Source organism: Battus philenor, unplaced genomic scaffold (assembly GCF_028537555.1).
Source record: "Battus philenor isolate CCGP_79_NKW_IND1 unplaced genomic scaffold, ilBatPhil1.0.hap1 SCAF_3, whole genome shotgun sequence".
In the NCBI taxonomy this organism is placed as follows: domain Eukaryota; kingdom Metazoa; phylum Arthropoda; class Insecta; order Lepidoptera; family Papilionidae; genus Battus; species Battus philenor.
In genome coordinates this window covers 12,463,911-12,484,168 of record NW_027181693.1, presented here as the reverse complement: position 1 = coordinate 12,484,168, position 20,258 = coordinate 12,463,911, and the positions used below count along the sequence as shown (strand labels likewise).

Genomic DNA, 20,258 nt, shown 5'->3' with positions numbered 1-20,258 from the left:
TTTTTTTACGACAGATACGTTACTTAGAAAAGCGTGCAAAAAATCGTATAAAATATACATGTATAATAAATTTGGGCAGAGAACAAAACTCTTAATATTCTCCCAAAAAAAAAACCATATTGTGTAAGCGTTTATGGAACTAAAATAATTATTTCTTATAACAAAAAAAATCTAATATGTGTGTAATCAAAATTCAATCCATAAGCACAAGATACAAATTGAAATTAGCTTTATTTATTGCTTCTTCATAACAAAGCGGGCACGGAATGGAAGAAAAAATGCTATCAGTAAATATGTCAGATATGCAGATTTCTAGATGGGTTTGAAGAATCTCATTTCCCCCTAATTATATTTTGTTGCTGTTTAGGTCAAGTTTCTATAAGCACTTTCTAAATTATGATTAATAATATTATGTCAGCATTCGCGTTATAACAAAAATTCATGTTAAATTGTGTATTTATTGTTATTGTATTTACCGTATTATTTAAAAATCTTGTAAAAAGATTTGAGTGTAATTTGTGTTGAATAAGAAAAGTGTTTAATATTTCCCGCCACGATATCTACCTCGTACTACACTATTCGATTCCGTGAATGTGCAACACCTACAATTAATTCAATGCGGAAATGTCCGAGTAGGTCATTTTTTGTAAATTGAATGTGCTTTTAATTTAGTACTGTTTATATAAAATCTAGTAAATCCTGTAGTAACACCAGTAACGATAATATGCAGTCGACCTTTATTATTATTAGTGTTGGTGCTTGACGAACAATTGAGCGTGGGTCTTATATGCAAGAACCTGACTCAAACAATATCGCAAGGCAATATACAACTTACGCCATCAATTGACATCGCCCGAACTTAGAGCATTCCAAGATGCTATAATTGCAGCTTAATATTGTTTCCCGAATTATTATGTTATTAACGTATATAAGCTAAAATATTTATCGCCTGAGATGTGTACGCCTTAAATAGGCAAATGTGAAACTTTGTATTTTTTTATAAAACTAATGTAAGCTTATATTATATATTGCTGTTGGTTTACCATTTAAAAATATAATAAAAGACTTCATTGTATAAATCTTTAATAGTTTCTATAAATACTTAAGATACAATAAATACATTCTCTTTGACTCTTCTTCCCTCCTTAAAACACGTATCCAGCCATTCTTCTCCGACTAACAGAACATCGATTTTCTTGGCATCTGCTATGATGTCCTTTGACGCCATATTTGGTATGATTACATGAGTGACGTTAGATGAATCGATATCACATATATTAGCGCCATACAATCGCGCTAAAATCGATTGAATGTCATTCCTTTTAAGAAATGCTAAGAAGCAACCACGCAAAAACGAGAATGGATTGTATTCTTCAAATAGCTCTTTATCGACTTTCATTTTCTCGTTTATTGTTAGATATACCAAGGGTTTCTGAAAAAATATGTGCAATTATTTATTAAGTAAATAAAATAAAAAGATTCAATAATGGTCAGTGTTTATGATATAATTTTTTCTTGGAATATCCGCTTAACTACATTAGTCTTTTTTATGTACACCAATAGAGATATTGGTGTACTTTGCGTCGTGGTTATGTTCGCGACGCTAATTGTTTCAATCGACGAAAAGTGAAATAAGATTTTCTATAGCAAACCATGTTAAGATCGAACAAAGCAACGTATCCTCGAAAATCTAACGACACACAGTGAAAACGCAAAACAAGGTATCGGTGTATAGCTGTAAGCATTTTATAGCACTTCTCTCGATCTGATGGAATATCACAAGAAGGCAGCTTTGTTACAGTAAAAGAGGTTTAACCCTTCGTTTGCTGCAACATGGCGCCTGTCAGTGTCAAGAACGTTTTTATTTAAATGATTAATGATCCTGTGGTCTGTAGAACATGCCGAGCAAGCGATTTTAAACTGTATTTTTAAGGTAGTTCGTTATAATGTACCCTACTTTATTTCGGGCAGATTTGACCCGTAGGCAGTTGACAGGTTAAGAGACATCATCATCATTCTACACTGCGCTTGGAGGTCTGTCGTTCTACGCGTCACATTGCTTGTCCACTGGCAATTTAATAGCACTTGTCAATTACAAAAGAAATACATAATTATTGACTTACAACGTAGTTCATTTTATCGAGGCACTTCTTCAAGGTGTCTACATCTATCGGATTCCTGTAACTGTCTCCATAGTTGTCGTAGTACAAATTCATTTCCAGTTTAGTTTCCTTCTTCATAGTCAACATGTCAAACGGTGACAAGGAGCACGGCTCATCGGCCGCGGGAAGTGATCTCAACCACTCCGTACTCGCAATGTCTATCTCGGCATTCGCTGTTACAGTGGACTTCACATAAGGCGTTAGCCTGCCCGCTACACAACACCATGTATCCATTCCTTTGAACATTTACAAACAAATATTTTAAAATAAGTTTACAGTCCGTTAGCTTTGATGTCCGTCCATTGTCCGCCGCCTAAACCTAAACACGTCCAACCAATCAAATCTAAAATAATTAGAAACTAATTGTAACAGAGCCGACGGTGGGGGGTTTCAGTCAGTAAAATCTGACACTGCCTGGGCCCTCCATTCCCAGGCGTCCGATGAGGATTTCCCCCCCCCCCCCCCCCGTCTAGAAATTGTTAACTAGAATTAAAAAGACTCTGACCATGTTAGAGGTACTTTTGTATTGTATAATATAAAAAAAAACCAATCAAATCTTTCATAATTAGAAGTTGCATTTGAAAGTATACCTTCAAACTTTAGGTTAGGCCGGAAGAGAATGGTAGTTTATCGTATTGGTTGGTTGCCCACACGGTGTCTACCGGCACCTGGTCACCACTCGAAAAATTTCCGGTCCATATGGCTATCGATTGCACAAACGACGTGTCTCGCCCACTGCCACTTCAGACAAACAGTTCTTAGAACTATGTCGGTGACTTTAGTTCTTCTGCGAATCTCCTCATGTTTGATTCGATCTCCCAGAAAAACTCCGGGCATCGCCCCTACCATTGCTCTGTGGGTGATCTTGAGCCTTCTCGTAAGGCCCATGTAATGATGAGGACGATTAGTATCGATGGTCATAGTGACGGTTTATTAATTTTTAAAAAGTTCTTGTGATAAATAATAACTTAAAAAAAATGTAAAAGGTAAAATTATAGTTACCATATTTTTCTGTATGTTTTCCGCCGTGCGATTCCACGATTCTGATCAGGTCTGCTTTAGAACAGTCAATGTCATCAGAGAGAATACAAATTTTTCTGCCACGCAAAGCCTGAGATATTACGGCCACGTCGCCCGAGGGCTTGGACTGAAACGGCTCTGCCACTTGAATACTTTTTTTCGGAGTCTTTTTGTGTGGTATCATGGCAACACTGTCTATTTCTTCTTGATTAATAGTTTTATTAAGTTTAACCACTTTTGTGTTCGGCTGTGAACAAATTTAATTTGAATATCTCCTACGTAAAGTAACACAATGTTTATTACAATATCGACTTGCAAAACTGTAAGAAGTACCGAGATTATTTCTTCGAATTCTTGTAATGTCAGAATATCTTTCACAGGTTTGTCGTAGCGAACTTTAATGACGCGTTGGAAGCGTAGCGTATAGGGAGTGCCGTAGTTTTCACTTTTCACTAGTTCCGAAGCACGTATCTGCAATAAAGTGCACCTGGAATTATTTCAGACTTCTTCATTTCACCTGATAAACACCCGCTGGCAAGGCATAGGCCCTCCCCCAAACATCGCTACCATGATCACGCTGCTCGTATCCAATGACTTCGAGCGACCTATGTCGTCGGTCCACCCAGTGGGTGGGCTACCCACAACGTGTCTACCGGATCGTAACAGCAACTCGTGATACGTTTTGGTTCTATATGAAAAAAGAATGGTTTCAAACAAAATTTGTCTAACCTGCTCCTTTTTTTTAATTATCTAAAAGAACTAATATATAGCTATTTCCGCTATGTAGCAGTAAATAAATGCACATGCGGCAAACAATGCGAATTACACAATTACCACATTACATCACTCAACACGTGTTTCACCCCTCCACGGGGCATCCTCAGGAGTAATGTTACACCGATTAGTGCCAAACACCGAGTGCTATCACTATCACACGGGAAAATTATCAGCATGTTTTTGAGGTATATAGAAAACCAAGTAACACGGATCTGGTGACTCCATCCTCTTCCTGTCATTCTTGGCAACATAAACTTGCAGCCTTTCATTCATACATAGCCATTAAATGTAAAAGCTTATAATAAAAAACTTAATATCATTTATTTAATTGCGGTTGCAAATGGCTACGAGCGACGAATGGTGGACGGTCTAATTAAGAAGAAGGTAAACCAACAGATCAGGGGTCTTTTATACGCAGCGCCGCCTGAACGCGTTGTCCATAACTATAGATCTAGTTTCTTATATTTAGGACCAATATCTGAAAAAGTATCTAAAACAGAGTTCCCAAAGTTTTTTGTGTCGTAGACCCCTTGCTGTTTTTCCGTGTTGGGTAGACCCTCTACTTACCTGATATTGATTTCCTTATGATTGTAAATTTCTAACTGTAGTGAAGTTTAATGTTACAAACTTAAAGTAAAAACACCTTTTAAACAATGTATAAAACATTTATTAATTGAATTTAAATTAAAACTACTCAAAATAAAATTTTGTATCTGTTATGTATACTTATACGTAACATTAAATAAACATAAAATAAACTATAAATAAAATAATATAAGCAATGAGAAGGATGAACCTGATGTTTTAATAATAAATTATCAACATTTGGCGTCAATTTTGTAAGGGTTAATCTCAAATCTCATCGGCTAATGATGTCCAATATGTTTCTGTTTTCGTTAGGAGATTGGTAACAACGCTGAACCCCCTTTCCACTAGGTATGACGATGGAAAAGAAATTAAAAATGTAAAAGTGTATATGTTGAGATTCACTATTGTGGACCCCCATTTTCATTTCATAGACCCCCATTTTTTTTCGCTGACGTAGACCCCTTGCAGGTTGTCATAGACCCCTAGGGGTCGATATAGACCACTTTAGGAATCACTGATCTAAAATATTAAGGGAAAACGGCGTTTATGTGCCGTTCAGAACTAACAACACTATTCGCCGTGCGGTTTGCAACAGCAAAGAGAAAACCGCGATTGGCAGGTAGTCGGGTGTCTACAGGTTGAAGTGTGGTGGATGTGATGGGTTATACGTGGGTCAAACTGGTCGTAGTTTTAACATTCGGTATAAGGAACATATTTTCGCGTATAGAAATGATCGTCCTGAAAGATCTCATTTCTCTAAACATTTATTAGAATCGAGACATAGTTTACCAGACAGTCATTCCTATGACGTGCTGCATACCTGTAACAAAGGATTACGGCTACGAGACGTGTTAGAACGATTAGAAATAATAAGACACGGGGGGGTATTGGAACTATATTTAACGAGCAGGTGAATGTTTCCTCCTCTCCATTATTACAAATTTACCAACAGATTCGCCCAACTTACTTATCTATTATATAAAATCACAAAAAAAGAAGCACTCGGTGTTTGGAACTAATCGGTGTAACATTACTCCTGAGGATGCCCCGTGGAAGAGTGAAACACGTGTTGAGTGATTTAACGGTGGTAGTTGTGTAATTCGCATTGTTTGCCGCATGCGCATTTATCAGCGGGCTGGCGGGAGGTGCACTTTATTGCACGACTACTCCTAAATAGCGGAAGTAGCTATATATTAGTCCTTTTCTTACCTTTTCTTTAACCTGGCAACCAAACCTGCTATATACAAATAGTACAGCCAAAGAGATTTCGTTACAACTTCATACATACCATTCGCGATAATGCTTTTGTCTTCCTTATACTTAGCACACTAAATTAAATTTCTTAAGCTGTATCACAACCGAGGGTTGTGAATTAGATTAGTTTTTTTTATAAAGTTTCCACACGAACCTGCAAGACGACGGAGTTTTCAGGTGGTAGCCAGAAATCTACGTGTTTGTTGTTGAAGACGAGGTAAGACGGAGGTGGGTAGTCGGCGGCGCGACGCCAATGCGGCTGCAGGCGTGCACTCAATGCGGAGTACTGTGCCCACCCCAGGTGTCCGACGCTCGCCATGCACAGCCACCTTGCGCTCGCACCTAATTACACGTATACACGGTTATAGTCCCTCCCAATAGGTAGATCGACGACAAAGTAAAAGTCACGGGAAGTCGCTGGATGCGGGCAACGCATGATCTGTCATTAGGGCGATCTTTACACGGAGGTATACGCCTTGCAGTGGACGGTTATCGACTGACAAGATGATAATGATACAAGGTAAATGGATATAGCTGTAAAACTTTAAAAGGGTGAATGTGTAGGTTGTCCATTGATGAATGGTACACCCTATCCCTAAATTATTGATTTTAGAGATAATAAATAACTTAATGATCATATAATACGAAATAATATTTTGAAAATTTAGATTACGACATTGCAAAATTAAATGTTTATCTAATTATATTCTATTTATGATAAATTAATGATGAAAAAACCAGAACAATAATTATATTGTATGTTATAGTAATTATACTAAAATTAAGATTGACACCATTATAATAATCGTTTACGTAATAAAAATTTAATATAGCTAACAAACATATATCGGTGAACAAGAAAAAAGTACAAAGGAAGTATATAAAATGTCGTACGAATTTTAAATTCGAAATTATGGTGTTACTACTAAAATTAGTGCGGAGTTTATACGATTTTTTTTTTAAACTTATAAAACCTTTTTGATAGTTTGGTTGAAAATTGATATATTTAATCGAGCATGATTGAATGTAGCTTAATTTTTTGTTACAGAACTTATTTTTCTATAATAGCCTAAACAAAATTGGACATACGTAGTTGTCTTAACAAGTGTTATTAGGTATTATAATTCTAGACAATTCATTTTTTATATTTAATGGAATCAGGCGTTACATTGCGGAAGTCCATCCTAAATAAGAAAGGACCAATATCTGGGTGAATTTACGGTGGCGGTTGTGTAGTTGGCATTGTCTGTCGCATGCGCATTTACGAGCGGGCTGGCGGGCGGTGCACTTTCATGCACGACAACCACTGCATGTGCGGAAGTGGCTAGATATTGGTCCTTTCTTAATTAATTTTTTAAAACCTCTGACTCGGTGTTTGGCACTAATCGATGTAACATTACTCCTGAGGATGCCCTGTGGAGGGGTGAAACATGTGTTGAAGGATTAAACGGTGATAGTTGTGTAATTCCCATTGTTTGCCGCATTTATCACCGGGCTGGCGGGCGGTGCACTTCATTGCACGTCTACTGCTGTATAACGGAAATAGCTATATATTAGTCCTTTTCTTAAATAATTTTTGCTCTTTGGTTAATTTTGGAATTTATAAAACCAAAAAAAAAACCACGTAAACCTGTGATTACAATTAATAAAAGATTTTACGTTATCTATTTTAGTTTATGTTTAGAAAGTACACTAACCTGAATTATCAACACACGCAACGTAGAACCTTCGTGAACGCGTCTTGCCGATTATCACAAGATCGAGATCCTGTATTGTGCTCTTTGTATACTAGATCACAAAAAAAATTAACATTTTAAAAATACTACAGTAAAAATTTTAATATGAATATTTAAAATAAAAAATAATATAAATTACGTTTAAAAATATCTAAATATGTTAATATATAATAATAATTCTAATATATTTAAAAACATCGGTTAAGGTTTACTGGTATAAAATTGCCATTTAAATTAAAGAAACTGCTATTTGAAACAGCTAATAGCAGCTAAAAATTTAGTTGTGTCTTCGTTAAAAAAGCTATTATTAAATATTTAATATGAACGTGTTAATTACCTCGCCCTTTATTTTGTACCAGTCGCTGCCTCGTCGATTTGCGAGATAATATGATTCAGTATCTTTCACTGTTATCCCTTCTTTATCTTCGTCAACGGATTTATTGAAAGCATCTAATATATCAGAACTGAGAAAAAACGAATTTATTAATTTTAAATGTATTTCAAATTAAAATAGAACTGGTGTCTATCAGTGCAGCCAATCGAAGATCCTTGAGTGGTTTATCACTTATTCTATTTTCTTTTATTTACACGCTTCTCGTAATAATTATAACGGCTAACTTAATGTCAAAGACATTCTATTGCAGTCAACCGTTTGGGTAGTGCAGATTTAAATTAATGAAGATAGATTAATAAGTAAATATTATAAAAGAGAAAAAAATAAAAAGGTGAAAAAAATTGACCTAAATATACCAAGAGATAGTTGGTAAAATAGAATTGATTATTTTTTAATAATATGTAAACATAATATAACACATTTTTACACAGGTATAAAGGTTTCCAAAAAAGATACAAAATTTCTTTCGACGAATTAAGCCAAGAACGAATGACTTGACGTTATATATATGTAGGTATATAAGTCTGTGTGTAATGAGGCTGAATAATAGTTTACCTTGGCTTTTTTATTTTTTGATGCTCTTTTATGACAGATGTCAAAGGAGTTGTCAAAATAGTAGTACAAAAACTGAAGACGCATTTCTTTTGAAAATTACTTTCAAGTAATAAACTAGTAATTACTCACCTACAACTTTAATGTCGCCACATGTGTTTATATAATTCAAAAGTAAGATACAATAAATAAATTATAATAAAATGAAAATAATGAAACTATACTGTCAGCTTGTCAAGCAACAGCATTTAAACCTTTTAGTTTCACAATTGTAATACAACAGATGTAATAATCATAAAGCAAACGTAATGCGAATATAAAATACTTACTTCTGTTTCACTAATTTCCACTTACTGTGTGTAATAACTTCTGGAACGTCTTGAAACACTTTGTCCAAAATATCAAGCCGTTTCATTAGAGTCACGCCTCCATTTTCCGGCGGCCCCACTAACGATTGCCCGTTATAGTACAAAATATCAAAGGCTACAAAGCTAGGTTTGTACACCGAGTCATCTTTAAGGGCCTTCACATCGAAATTCATACCTTTAATTAATTTAACAACAATATATTATACAAATTACACGCCTCCTTAGAATACTTCAAAACAGTCAATAGTCTTTTAAGTTAGCCGGGCGTAAGCGAGATATCTCATTCGAAATATGCATAAATAAAAAACGGACATTGCTTTAACATTTGTGCAATGAATTCATAATGCTAAATGCTTCAGCGCTCTGAGGCTGACGATGGATCGATGTGGTCTCAAATCATAGTGATATCACTTCGAAAGTTTCAGGGTTAACGTGAACAATTCGTACCCTGGGACGGGCTATCCAAAATAGCACAGCGTGAGGGACTGTGGGTGTTCGTTATGGAGATACTAGAGTCGTTCACATAGCGTAGGAGTTTACCGAAAAGATTTTATGGATAGGAAGCCTACATAACTCTGTCTTCCCCCCAAAAGCAGAGTACACCTATCCCCCGATTTACACGGTACTCGTTTTACACGTTTTCGTTTTTACACGGTTTTCCAAAAAAGTTTTTTTTTGTTTTAATAACCGATTTTATTACCATCTCTCATAATGTAAATATTTCTGCTTCAAACATCGAATCGGCACAAATAACTTCGAGTAATGAAACTGAATTCGAACCTTCGATTCCGAAAAAAAGAATGAGAGTAATTTCTTTTTTGTTCTTTCGTTTAATGTATTGTAATTAAATAAAAAAAAACAGTTTTTCCGTAATATATTAAATATTTTAATTTGTCAATGCATTTTATTTTTACCTAATGCATTTTGTGTTTGCTTGTAATGTTTGTTAACTTATACTAAATGCGTATGTTTAATATCATTATAATAAAATTGTAATAACTGTTATCTAATAAAATAAATAATAGGTTGTCAAATATCTCCCTTCCGCCTTTTTGTCTTTTGACTTTCGCGGCTATGTACAAAGCGCTACAGAGCTCGTATCTGGCAATACTATACATAATTTGAAAGGTCTTGACATAACCTACAAAACGACGCTATGCATGATTAGTTTGGATATTGCGTTCAACAGTTATAGACGTGTAAACATGGAGTTCACTAACGCCGAAATTCGCGCTATTTTAAAGTTTTCCTTCGTTAAAGGCAAATCCGCTAGAGAAACGTTCCGTGAGATTAATGGTGTTTTGGGGGATGGTACTCTATCACTTCGAACCGCGGAGGAATGGTTTCAACGATTCAGAGCCGGCGAAAACGACACCATGGATAAGCCAGCCGGCGGAAGACCTGTGACGACAAATACCGATCAAATCATGGACTACATCGAGTTAGACCGGCATGTGGCATCTCGTGACATCGCCCAGGAGATGGGAGTTAGTCACCAAACCATTTTAAACCATCTGCAGAAGGCTGGATACAAAAAAAGCTTGATGTTTGGGTGCCGCATGATTTGACGCAAAAAAACCTTCTGGACCGAATCAACGCCTGCGATATGCTGCTGAAACGGAACGAACTCGACCCATTCTTGAAGCGGATGGTGACTGGCGACGAAAAATGGATCACATACGACAATATCAAGCGAAAACGGTCGTGGTCGAAGGCCGGTGAATCGTCCCAAACAGTGGCCAAGCCGGGATTGACGGCCAGGAAGGTTTTGCTGTGTGTTTGGTGGGATTGGAAGGGAATCATCCACTATGAGCTGCTCCCATATGGCCAGACGCTTAATTCTACCATCTACTGCGAACAACTGGACCGCTTGAAGCAGGCGATCGATTAGAAGCGTCCAGAATTGGCCAACAGGAAGGGTGTAGTGTTCCACCAGGACAACGCCAGACCACACACTTCGTTGATGACTCGTCAGAAGCTACGGGAGCTCGGATGGGAGGTTTTATCACATCCACCATATAGCCCGGACATAGCGCCAAGTGATTACCACCTGTTCCTGTCCATGGCGAACGCCCTTGGTGGTGTAAAGTTGAACTCAAAAGAGGTTTGTGAAAAGTGGCTGTCCGAGTTCTTCGCAAATAAGGAGGGGGGCTTCTACGAGGGAGGTATTATGAAGTTGCCGTCTAGATGGAAACAGATTATCGAACAAAACAGCGCATATTTGAACTAAATGCGATCACTGTAACACTTTTTATCAAGCATTGAATAAAGAGCAAAAAAGCGGAAGAGAGATATTTGACAACCTGTTATATTATTAATGTTTACCTTTCGATCCATATTCCCCCTGTTCTTCATTCCATCCCAACATTTCACCGTCAAGAATAAAACTTTCAACGTCTGAAGCAAAGCAACCTTTTAATAAGGGGGTCAACATCCCGGACTCATAACTGGTTCCAAAATTAGGGATATCGTGTCCTTTTCTTGTAAAATATTGGAATACGTTATCCTTCATGTGTATCTAAAATCAAATTGATTTATTTTTATATAGTTATGCGGCGTGGGTAGGCTTCTCACTAGATGGGCCGACGACATAACCAAATTCTCTGTATGCGGGTAGCTCAATATCGATCATTCAGTAATCTTTGGGGGAATGACATACATCACACAAGTAAAGACAAAAAATATGAACATTTACATACTTGTATATATAAGTGTGTGTGAATTTAGGTTTTTTAAAATGTTAAAAAACTAAATTATACCAATGATTTACATTTAAAGACATATTTAATGGAATCAGGCGTTATTTTGCAAAAGTCCATCCTAAGTTAGAAAAGGACCAATATATAGCTACTTCCGCACATGCAGTCGTAGTCGTGCAATAAAGTGCACCGCCCGCCAGCCCGCTGATAAATGCGCATGCGGCAAACAATGCGAATCACACAACTACCACCGCTAAATCACTCAACGTGTTTCTCTTCTCCATGGGGCGTCTTCAGGAGTAATGTTACACCGATTTCTGCCAAACACAGAGTCAACTCTTGAGTGAACTCTGCCGCATGCGCATTTATCAGCGGGCTGGCGGGCGGTGCACTTTACTGCACGACTTCGACTGCATGTGTGGAAATACCTATGAATTGGTCCTTTTCTTAATTAAAGACATTATTTACATATTTCACTTACGTAATATTGTAAACAAAAATTAATATAAAAGGAAACAGAAACTATTTTTTTCGTATTTTCTTACATTAATGAGTCCACAAATTATTAGTTATTATTATAGTACGTAATATTATTGGTAATAACCAACTGTGATTAAAACTAGAATATTTATACTGCCAATTTTTTTTCTTTGAACGTATCTATAAAAATGAGTTCGTCTTAAGTTTACCATTACTGATATCGATAAAAACTGTGCAAAATAATATTATCTTGACGAAAATTTGACTAGAATTACATTATTATAAAAAATATGGATTCTAATCTAATAGCAACCTTTTCAACCGCGGTTTGGCAATCTCGGGTATTCTGCAATTGAAATTTTAAAGCCCTGATGGCTTTGTGGTTGTTACTCCATTAAGAGTCCACCCAAGACATCTAAGTGTCCTAAATAATGGCAGTCTTGCTTTCGATCCCGATGGTATGCTAGAACTAATTTATTATCAACTAACAACTATGACATAAAGCCTATTATTCGGACTTAAAAAATACAATAATGTTTACTTAATTTTAATGCTACACTTATGTATATTAACTAAATTCAATTTTTTCCTTATATGTGTTTTGTTACTTTTTGTAAGTCCGTTTGCCAGTTGGCAAAGGCCTCCTCCAACTTACTCCATTCTACTCTATCTCTGGCCACTCTGCTCCATGTTACTCCTGGTTTTTTAATGTGAGAACATTTACAGGTTCGACATATATTTCTAATTTTCTGTGACTGTTTTGGAGTTTTTTTTTTCCTTTGTTGTTGGAGGGTTGTGGTCCCTATCCCCTACGAAGACCAGTCGACTTAAGGGAGAAATAAACTGAAGTAAATGCCAATAAATAAACAGCATTTATAAACAAAAATAAAACAGCGTTCATAAACTCACCTGAAACCTTTCACCGTCGTATTTCTCCTCAGTTATGTAGGTTTTAGATGTGGAAAGTATAGAATACTTAGTTATAGGCAGAGCGCTCAACAGCATCGGACTGACTGAGTGAAATATTTGTACACCCATCTCTGATGGACGCGTGTTCCCTCCGTCAAACTCCAGACAGACCTGTTTAAATAGCATTATTTCATCATCATTTCAGCCGCAGGATCGTCACCACGGGACATAGGCCACCCCCATGTAAAACCGTTTGGAAGCCGCTTGCATCCAGCGTCCTCCGTAGACGTTTCCAGTCCAAAACTTTAATCAGCGACAATCTGCACTGCGCACTGGTACTTCAACTTGCGATTTCATTTTGGCGGTAATTTCCATTCGTCTAGGTATCTCCTCGTTTGGTATTCGATCTCATGGAGAAATGCCGTGTTAATGCCATTTGCCATTCACATGGATCATTGATGACTGAGCTTGCCAAGGAGACCCGAAGTGAGAGACCACGTTTCAGCCACGATTATTAACGCGCAATTTTACATTATTTAGTCATATAAAATTTGTTAAAAAAAATTAATACATTTTTTTATTAATATAGCTAACAAATCTCATTCGGATTTACCAATGGTCAATCAAGGGATGTTGTTATTTCTTTGAAATAAAAGACTGTTGAGTGAAGTAAACCACATGACTGTTCCATACGGAACGCCATTAAACTAACAAGAGTATTTGTACACTTATAGTAATAATACCGTGAAAAGTTCCAACAGTCGCGCGGGGCATGAGCCAAAGTCATTTTGGCGTCTGTCTGGACTGGTGAGTTAGCAAGCTATAGATAAAATATGAAGCTTCAAGTGGCAGCTATAATTCGATACAAATTCTATCTAACTAAATCTTGTTATAACATATTTTTAAACATATATATTTTTAGAAACGACCTTTAGTAAACTTCGTTGTCGTTTCAGCTAGACGCTCACTGAAAGGCCTTGGCCTTATGTCAAGAGTTCTATGGAGTAATAAGCCATAATCGCCCATCTTTTGTAAAGTTGTCTGTGAACAGTGGCAATCCTATATAATTAATGCACAAAGTGTTAATTACATAAGATTGTATCCTGAAAATTAAACCCGCGACATACGATCGCAAGTCTTAATCCATCTAATTATCTATAATACAATGTTCATAAAAAAAAAATAACTAACCCTCTTAAGATTATTGCAATAATTGTAATAATTCTCTGCATCTGCATCGAGAGCTGCAAATATACGTGTCTGTCCCATGTTTAGCTTCAAATCTTTTAATATTATCCGCAATAGCCATTTCAACTGCCTAGGATTTATCTTCTTGATTACCGTAGTGAATATATCTTCCAGAGAAGCTGTGTATAAATAAAAATATGCAAATTGAGACATTCTATTTTTTTTTTGGACGGGCGAGCCTATCGACAAATTTTGAGGTGAAAATATTTTTAAATTATTAACCTTTAAGACTTAATAAATAAAAATATTTTTTTGGAGACATTTATGAACATTTATTATATTATTATTTATTATATTATTTATTACATCAGACATTTATTATATATATATATATATATATATATATATATATATATATATATATATATATATAAATGTTGTTCAAGGGTCTAAATAAACTTTTTAGCATTTATTAATTCCACAGGTTTGAGAAAGCGGAACGCGCACAGCGCCTATCCTGAACCTAGTTTTAGGTAACAAAACTCGAGGGCTCCCTTAGAAGCCTTAGGTCGGCCATCTATATACAACAATTGGGCAGCGAATTGAGAGACTAATGAATTATTAGATCGCTTTGGCGGATGCTCCTTAAACCTGGCGCAAGGGCCCCGGAAGTCCGAGGTTTGACTTGGTCTGTTACTATTCTTATTAACATTACTTTAGTTCTTTTCGTTTATTTAGGAATTCTTTAAATTCATCGGGATGATAGTTTTAAATCTTTTTACTATATGTCGCTACTTGATACTAAGCCACCCAGTTATAATTTATTTAGAGGTGTTTTTAAAGGACTCCTTCGCCTTACAGACCTTTGAAATATTCTTGTTCCCTAAAATTAAAAACCAGCTCAGAGAGACAGTTTCCAGATGTGCACAGAGTGTGTGTGCGTAGGAGAAAGCCATTGAGTAAGAAAAGCGTTCTCGAAATTCGGATTATTGCATATTAAAATTAATAATTATTTACTATTTGTCTGTAGACTGTACTGTGAATCTTTTGACGCGTCGCATAGCAATAAAAAAGATAAATTGATGTTTAATTTTAGTGATCGCTTTATACAGAGAAATAAGTGTACGAAAGCTTTAAAGCTCTTTGCTGACAAATGTACATTCACCACTTTACAGTTTTTACACCTATAACTAATAACCCTTTAAATGTGTACATTATAAACACTCACGTGATTTTCCGTGTGTCACATTTGCAATGTTATCTAGTATTTCGTTAATATCTCCAACCGTTAGATTCGATGTCTCGCAAACTGTATATTTTAACACATTGCTGGCGACGGTGGCAAAATCCGTTTGCGATTGATTACTTGATCGATAGTTTAACAACATTCGAGCATTTTGCGAAGATTCATCCCAAGCTAATGCCTGCACCAATTTATTTCCAAGTCTCCTCTCTTTTAAGTTATATGAATGCCTTTCACGTTCTAAAGACGGCAGCAGTAACCTAAGGATGGGATAAAAGCTAGCATCCTGAAATCATTACATTTTAAAATAAATTAAATTTATATTTACGAGATTATGCTTATATTTGATAAATATCAGTTACATTCATTACTCACCTTAGGTTCCGTTATTTGTGCCGCCTTTATCTTAAAATCGTCAATAAAATTCACTAAAATCATAGATTTTTCATACTTCTTCTTTGTGTTTACTATTTTATCTAAAATAGCACACAGATCTTCAAATAACACTTCGTTAGCCGGAACTAAAACATTGGTTGACGTCATTATCTTCTTGTCTCTATTTTACTGTAAAAAAAAAATTGAAAAAATACAGTGGTGTTCACTATTTATTACTTGCTATGTTAAACAAGTAACACATGTCTGATTATTCTTTATACATATCTGTTAAGTCAATTATTTGTTTTTTATTTTATTATTATTACTTTGTAATTACTTGAGTGTGGAATATTTCCAAGAAAAAATCAAATTAAATAAAAGTTTTAGGACTTAATAAAAACATCCACGAAATAAGGTAATAAATAGAATAACAGTTTTAAAAATTCAGTGTAACTCAATGCATGCTGGCTTATAAAGAATGTCTAATCGCGCAAGAATTTTTTGTCACATATGTATGTGTAATAATAAATTTGTAATAATTATAATTTAAATGACAATCTGGGTTTTATAATGAAACAAAATGGACTTTATACAAAAATATTTTTATAACATTTAAACAAAACTTTTTAGCTTACTATACACAATAAAACAGTACTTTTATAAACATGATTTATACAAATGTAAATTTATATGTTATTACAAAATAAGGAGCAAATAATCCTAATTTAGCCGAACGTTTGTGGGTTGATAAATCTGGATCACTACAAACAAAAGCAGAAACTTTCTGCATGTTCTCTTTGGTGCACATAGTCCAGGTGCGTGGACCTCCGGTTTGCTTTACATTTAGTATCCCATCTCTTTAAACTTCTTTACCTCTTTCTTCATTAAAGGAGCAGTCAGGCAGACTAGTGTAAATCTCATAATATATTTAATGTGAAATAAGTGACAGTAATAAGCGAACCATTGTTTTAATTAAATTGTTTCAAACAATAAGGGTATGCCAATAAATTCTTGGCTCATCCTGTACAAACATTCTTTCAAATAGACTTTTCTTAACTGACCCATTATTTTAATTATAATTATTTGGTTATCATACTTTTTATATGAATTGATTTTCATTGTATTAACATTAACTCATTTTTGTACAAACTTCAAATAAGGGATTCTTTATTGAAATAAATATATTCTTGTATATTATGTTTATTTAAATTACAAGGTACTTGAACATATATTTACGAGCCATTTCAGGTGAATGATCTTTGTACAATATGTATAGATTATAAGCTGTTTCTTTTGTCAAGTCTATGACACCATGCTGTTCACACTCTGTGATTGGTCCACAAGACAATGCTTTTTCATAATATTCTATTGCCAGATTATTTAAGCTTAACATGTGGTAAACCCTTCCTATGTTATAATAAGCTTCCTGGTCACATTTTCTCAATTGCTTATATGTTGTAAGGTATGATAAACCTTGCAGTATCAAGTTATGATGTTTATCAACTGTCCTTTGGGCTGCCATAATCATTATTGTTACACCTAGCAAGAACGACGACAATGGCTCTCTGCACTGATCATGGTACTCCAAAAAATATTTTAAAGCAACAAGATATCTTCCAGAGGTCAAAAAGTTATTGCCCAAGAACAAATTTCTAACAATATTATAGTCTTTTTGAAAAAGTCTTGACAAAAATTTTACATGTGCTGTATCATCAACCAAACTTATCACTAAATTTAATAGATTCCATGTGCAAGGGCTAGGATATTTATGTGTAAAATCCCTTATAAACCTTAAAGCATTATGATGATCATTACTCAGTAGACATGCCTGTAAGCAATAAAAATCAATATCTAGACGATTTGATGTCAAGGCTTTGGACATCATAGCACCAAAACACAGTCTTTGCATTGTGTAATACTGTTTATTATCATGAGCAATACTTAATAACTCTTTGAAGAAATCCCATTCTTCTTGTGATGATAGTTTGAAGGTCTCATCTTCATCAAAATGTAGGTCATCTTCATGATAAGGATTTTCCCCTCGCATAGAACGAAACTCATGAATAAGGTCTATACCTCCTTTTGTTTTACAAGCAATACTTAACTCTTCTTGATGTCTAAACCTTGGGAATGTTTTTGAGAGCAGTGCTTCTCCCACCTCTAAATATTTTGAGGTTCTATTGTATTTCTTTAATTCTAAACAGTGTTCATAGAGCAGCTTAGCACTAACAACATAATTATAGTCTTGCTGCAAAATATTTAGGGCCTCGTCAATCTTACCCTTTTTCTCTAAAATCATGTAAAGCTTTCTGCGAGCGTCAGGATGCTGCGGTGCATGTTTTAAAACTTTATAATAAGACTCAACTGCATCATCTTCTCTTCCTAAATTATAAAGACATTCAGCATGTTTAAGCCACACAGCTCCCAAATCAAATGTAGTATTCTTCACTAGAGGTTCTAGAAGTTGCATAGCTAATTCATGATAACCAACAGAGGAAAACGCCTCTTCAATATCCATATACAAATCTCCAGCTTTTTCAACATCATTAGTAAGAAAATCACTCAAAAGTGTTTGTACTAAACTAATAGCACCTAAATGTATAAAACAAATTAATAATTTACTTTTTAAATCAATAGGTAAATTGTTAGGAATTGTACAGTTTAAATAATTAGTTTGTTCTTCTATTTCATCACTGGCATTTTTAATTGTCTGTATTTCTGCTTCTATTATAACTCCAACATTAGCAACAAAAACTTCTAAACATGCTTGATATTGTTTTTGATTGATTAACAACTCAAGGTACATATTTGTATCTTCTAATGTAAAGAGTGAAGAACATTTATTATAAGCCACATCAAGCACAGCCAAGGCACGCTCCAATTCATTATTATTATGATATATTTTTGCAGCCATTTTAGCGTATTTCATAATTGTTTCACCTTCAGATGCTGGTAAGCAAGTAACTATTTTGTGATAACACTTGACTCTGGTTACATTTAATGTATTAAGTGGGTATTTAATTTCCTCAAGAGCTGTTAATAAATCTAATCTTTCCATGTGAATACTTAAATTGAATGGTTCTGCTTTTATTGCCTGAGTATAACAAATCATTTCTTGTTTTACATCATTTCTTAGTTTTGATATGCCAGCTAATCTTAACCACTCATTAGCATCAGAAGGACTTAAATGTGCAGCTAACAAAGAAAATTGTAGAGACTTTTCAGCATCATGTTCATATATTTGAGCCAATGTCTGATATGGTTCAGGAGCAGTTGGGATTTGCTTAATAATTTCGTGACACATTCTTTCAGCAGTCTCTTTATCGCCTCTAACGAATCGCAAATTAGCTTCACCCATCAAGCCTAATAAAACAGGGGATAAACGCGTAAACTTACGACGCCTTTGTCCAGTTTTACCGACTTGTTGTACCGTAGGCCGGGAATCGTCATCCGACAATTTATTTAAGTCTTCTGTTTCTTCTTCATCGTCACCACTGTACCATTCACTTGAATATTCGGCAAAAGACATTTCGCCGCTTAAAAATTTATTCGTTAAATCATTTTCTACATCTATTTTTTCTAAACTATTACCACTAGATTGCCCAGGCTCGTCGATATCCATAGCTTTTTCAACTACAATCAGTGTATATTACAAAATGTTGACTTACTCGTTTTCTAGTGTTGAAATCCTGTAACACCTTAATTATATATCCGTACAATTTTTAATTGTTATAGTATTACGATTAGCAACCATAGAGTCATATATTCATTATTACTGTATTGTTCATTTATTATAAATAATTCAAATAACAAAACTATTGCAACTATCTAAAAGCAAAGCGAATTTTGTATTTGACAGCACAAATAGTCAATATGTGTTTAATATTGACAAAGTGCATAGATTACTAATTTTTAATTTAAAATAGAAGGTTAATTTTTTTTAATTAGTCAACTGAACTACGTCTTTGATGTTTTGCTAAACCAAAATAACTTAATTGTTTTTGACGTTGAACGAAAAAAGAAAGCTTACTGAAAAAAATCATTATGCTAAATAAGTATCTCAAACGGCAATACGGCAATATGATATTTTTGAACAAATTTAAATTTTATAAATTTTTTACAGCGTTATGAAATTAACGTATCTCAGAGAAAGAAGAAATTTAAGACTACAATCGCCTTTTTTAACTTAACTTAATAACCTTTTTAAACTTTTACCGTCTAAAGCAGTATTTTAAACCTTTTATGTGCCATACCCCCCATAGCCTTTCTAAAATTGCTTACGCCCCCCTTATCTAACATTTAAATTAAAGCGGAAGGGTTAAACTCATGACAAGTTCACTTTCAAATTGCCCCCCTCAACAATCAAATTTCCGCCCTGTGGGTTGTGGTCCCCACGTTGGTAAACACTATTCTAAAGCTGGTTTTACTAGCGGTACAATTACCTCGGGTAATCAAGTATAACCTTATATTTAAAATTTTAAAGGGTAATTGTCTTTTAATTACTATAACAAAT

General features: G+C 34.9%; 2 protein-coding genes across 3 annotated transcripts; both read right to left on the bottom strand.

The window, feature by feature from the left end:
• Positions 1 to 1,099: 1,099 nt before the first annotated feature.
• Positions 1,100 to 19,575, bottom strand: DNAlig4 (DNA ligase 4). 2 transcript variants are annotated; one of them, XM_068770502.1, is made up of 14 exons: positions 19,414 to 19,575; positions 15,746 to 15,934; positions 15,356 to 15,656; positions 14,131 to 14,306; positions 12,940 to 13,110; positions 11,177 to 11,369; positions 8,813 to 9,026; positions 7,875 to 8,001; positions 7,499 to 7,589; positions 5,956 to 6,143; positions 3,516 to 3,653; positions 3,165 to 3,429; positions 2,124 to 2,398; positions 1,100 to 1,432 (listed from the first exon to the last, which is right to left on the bottom strand). In XM_068770502.1, exons 2-14 carry the CDS (start codon positions 15,911 to 15,913, stop codon positions 1,103 to 1,105), a joined length of 2,637 nt encoding a protein of 878 aa, XP_068626603.1. In that variant the 5' UTR covers positions 15,914 to 15,934; positions 19,414 to 19,575; the 3' UTR covers positions 1,100 to 1,102. The 2 variants fall into 2 exon arrangements, with proteins under 2 accessions (XP_068626603.1, XP_068626604.1); XM_068770503.1 differs by lacking the exon at positions 12,940 to 13,110.
• On the bottom strand, positions 16,381 to 19,420 carry LOC137926802 (general transcription factor 3C polypeptide 3). The gene has a single exon (XM_068770504.1). It carries the CDS (start codon positions 19,365 to 19,367, stop codon positions 16,950 to 16,952), a length of 2,418 nt encoding a protein of 805 aa, XP_068626605.1. The 5' UTR covers positions 19,368 to 19,420; the 3' UTR covers positions 16,381 to 16,949.
• Positions 19,576 to 20,258: the final 683 nt, after the last annotated feature.

Bases quoted from the DNA above. Each gene is read 5' to 3' on its own strand.
- LOC137926802 (XM_068770504.1), bottom strand. From the start codon at position 19,367: ATGGATATCGACGAGCCTGGGCAATCTAGTGGTAATAGTTTAGAAAAA.
- DNAlig4 (XM_068770502.1), bottom strand. From the start codon at position 15,913: ATGACGTCAACCAATGTTTTAGTTCCGGCTAACGAAGTGTTATTTGAA. The intron at 8,002-8,812 runs GTAAGTATTTTA...GTTTTTTCTCAG, and splicing joins TGGAAATTAGTGAAACAGAA to TTCTGATATATTAGATGCTT. The intron at 3,654-5,955 runs GTTCGTGTGGAA...ACTTTATTGCAG, and splicing joins AAAACTCCGTCGTCTTGCAG to ATACGTGCTTCGGAACTAGT.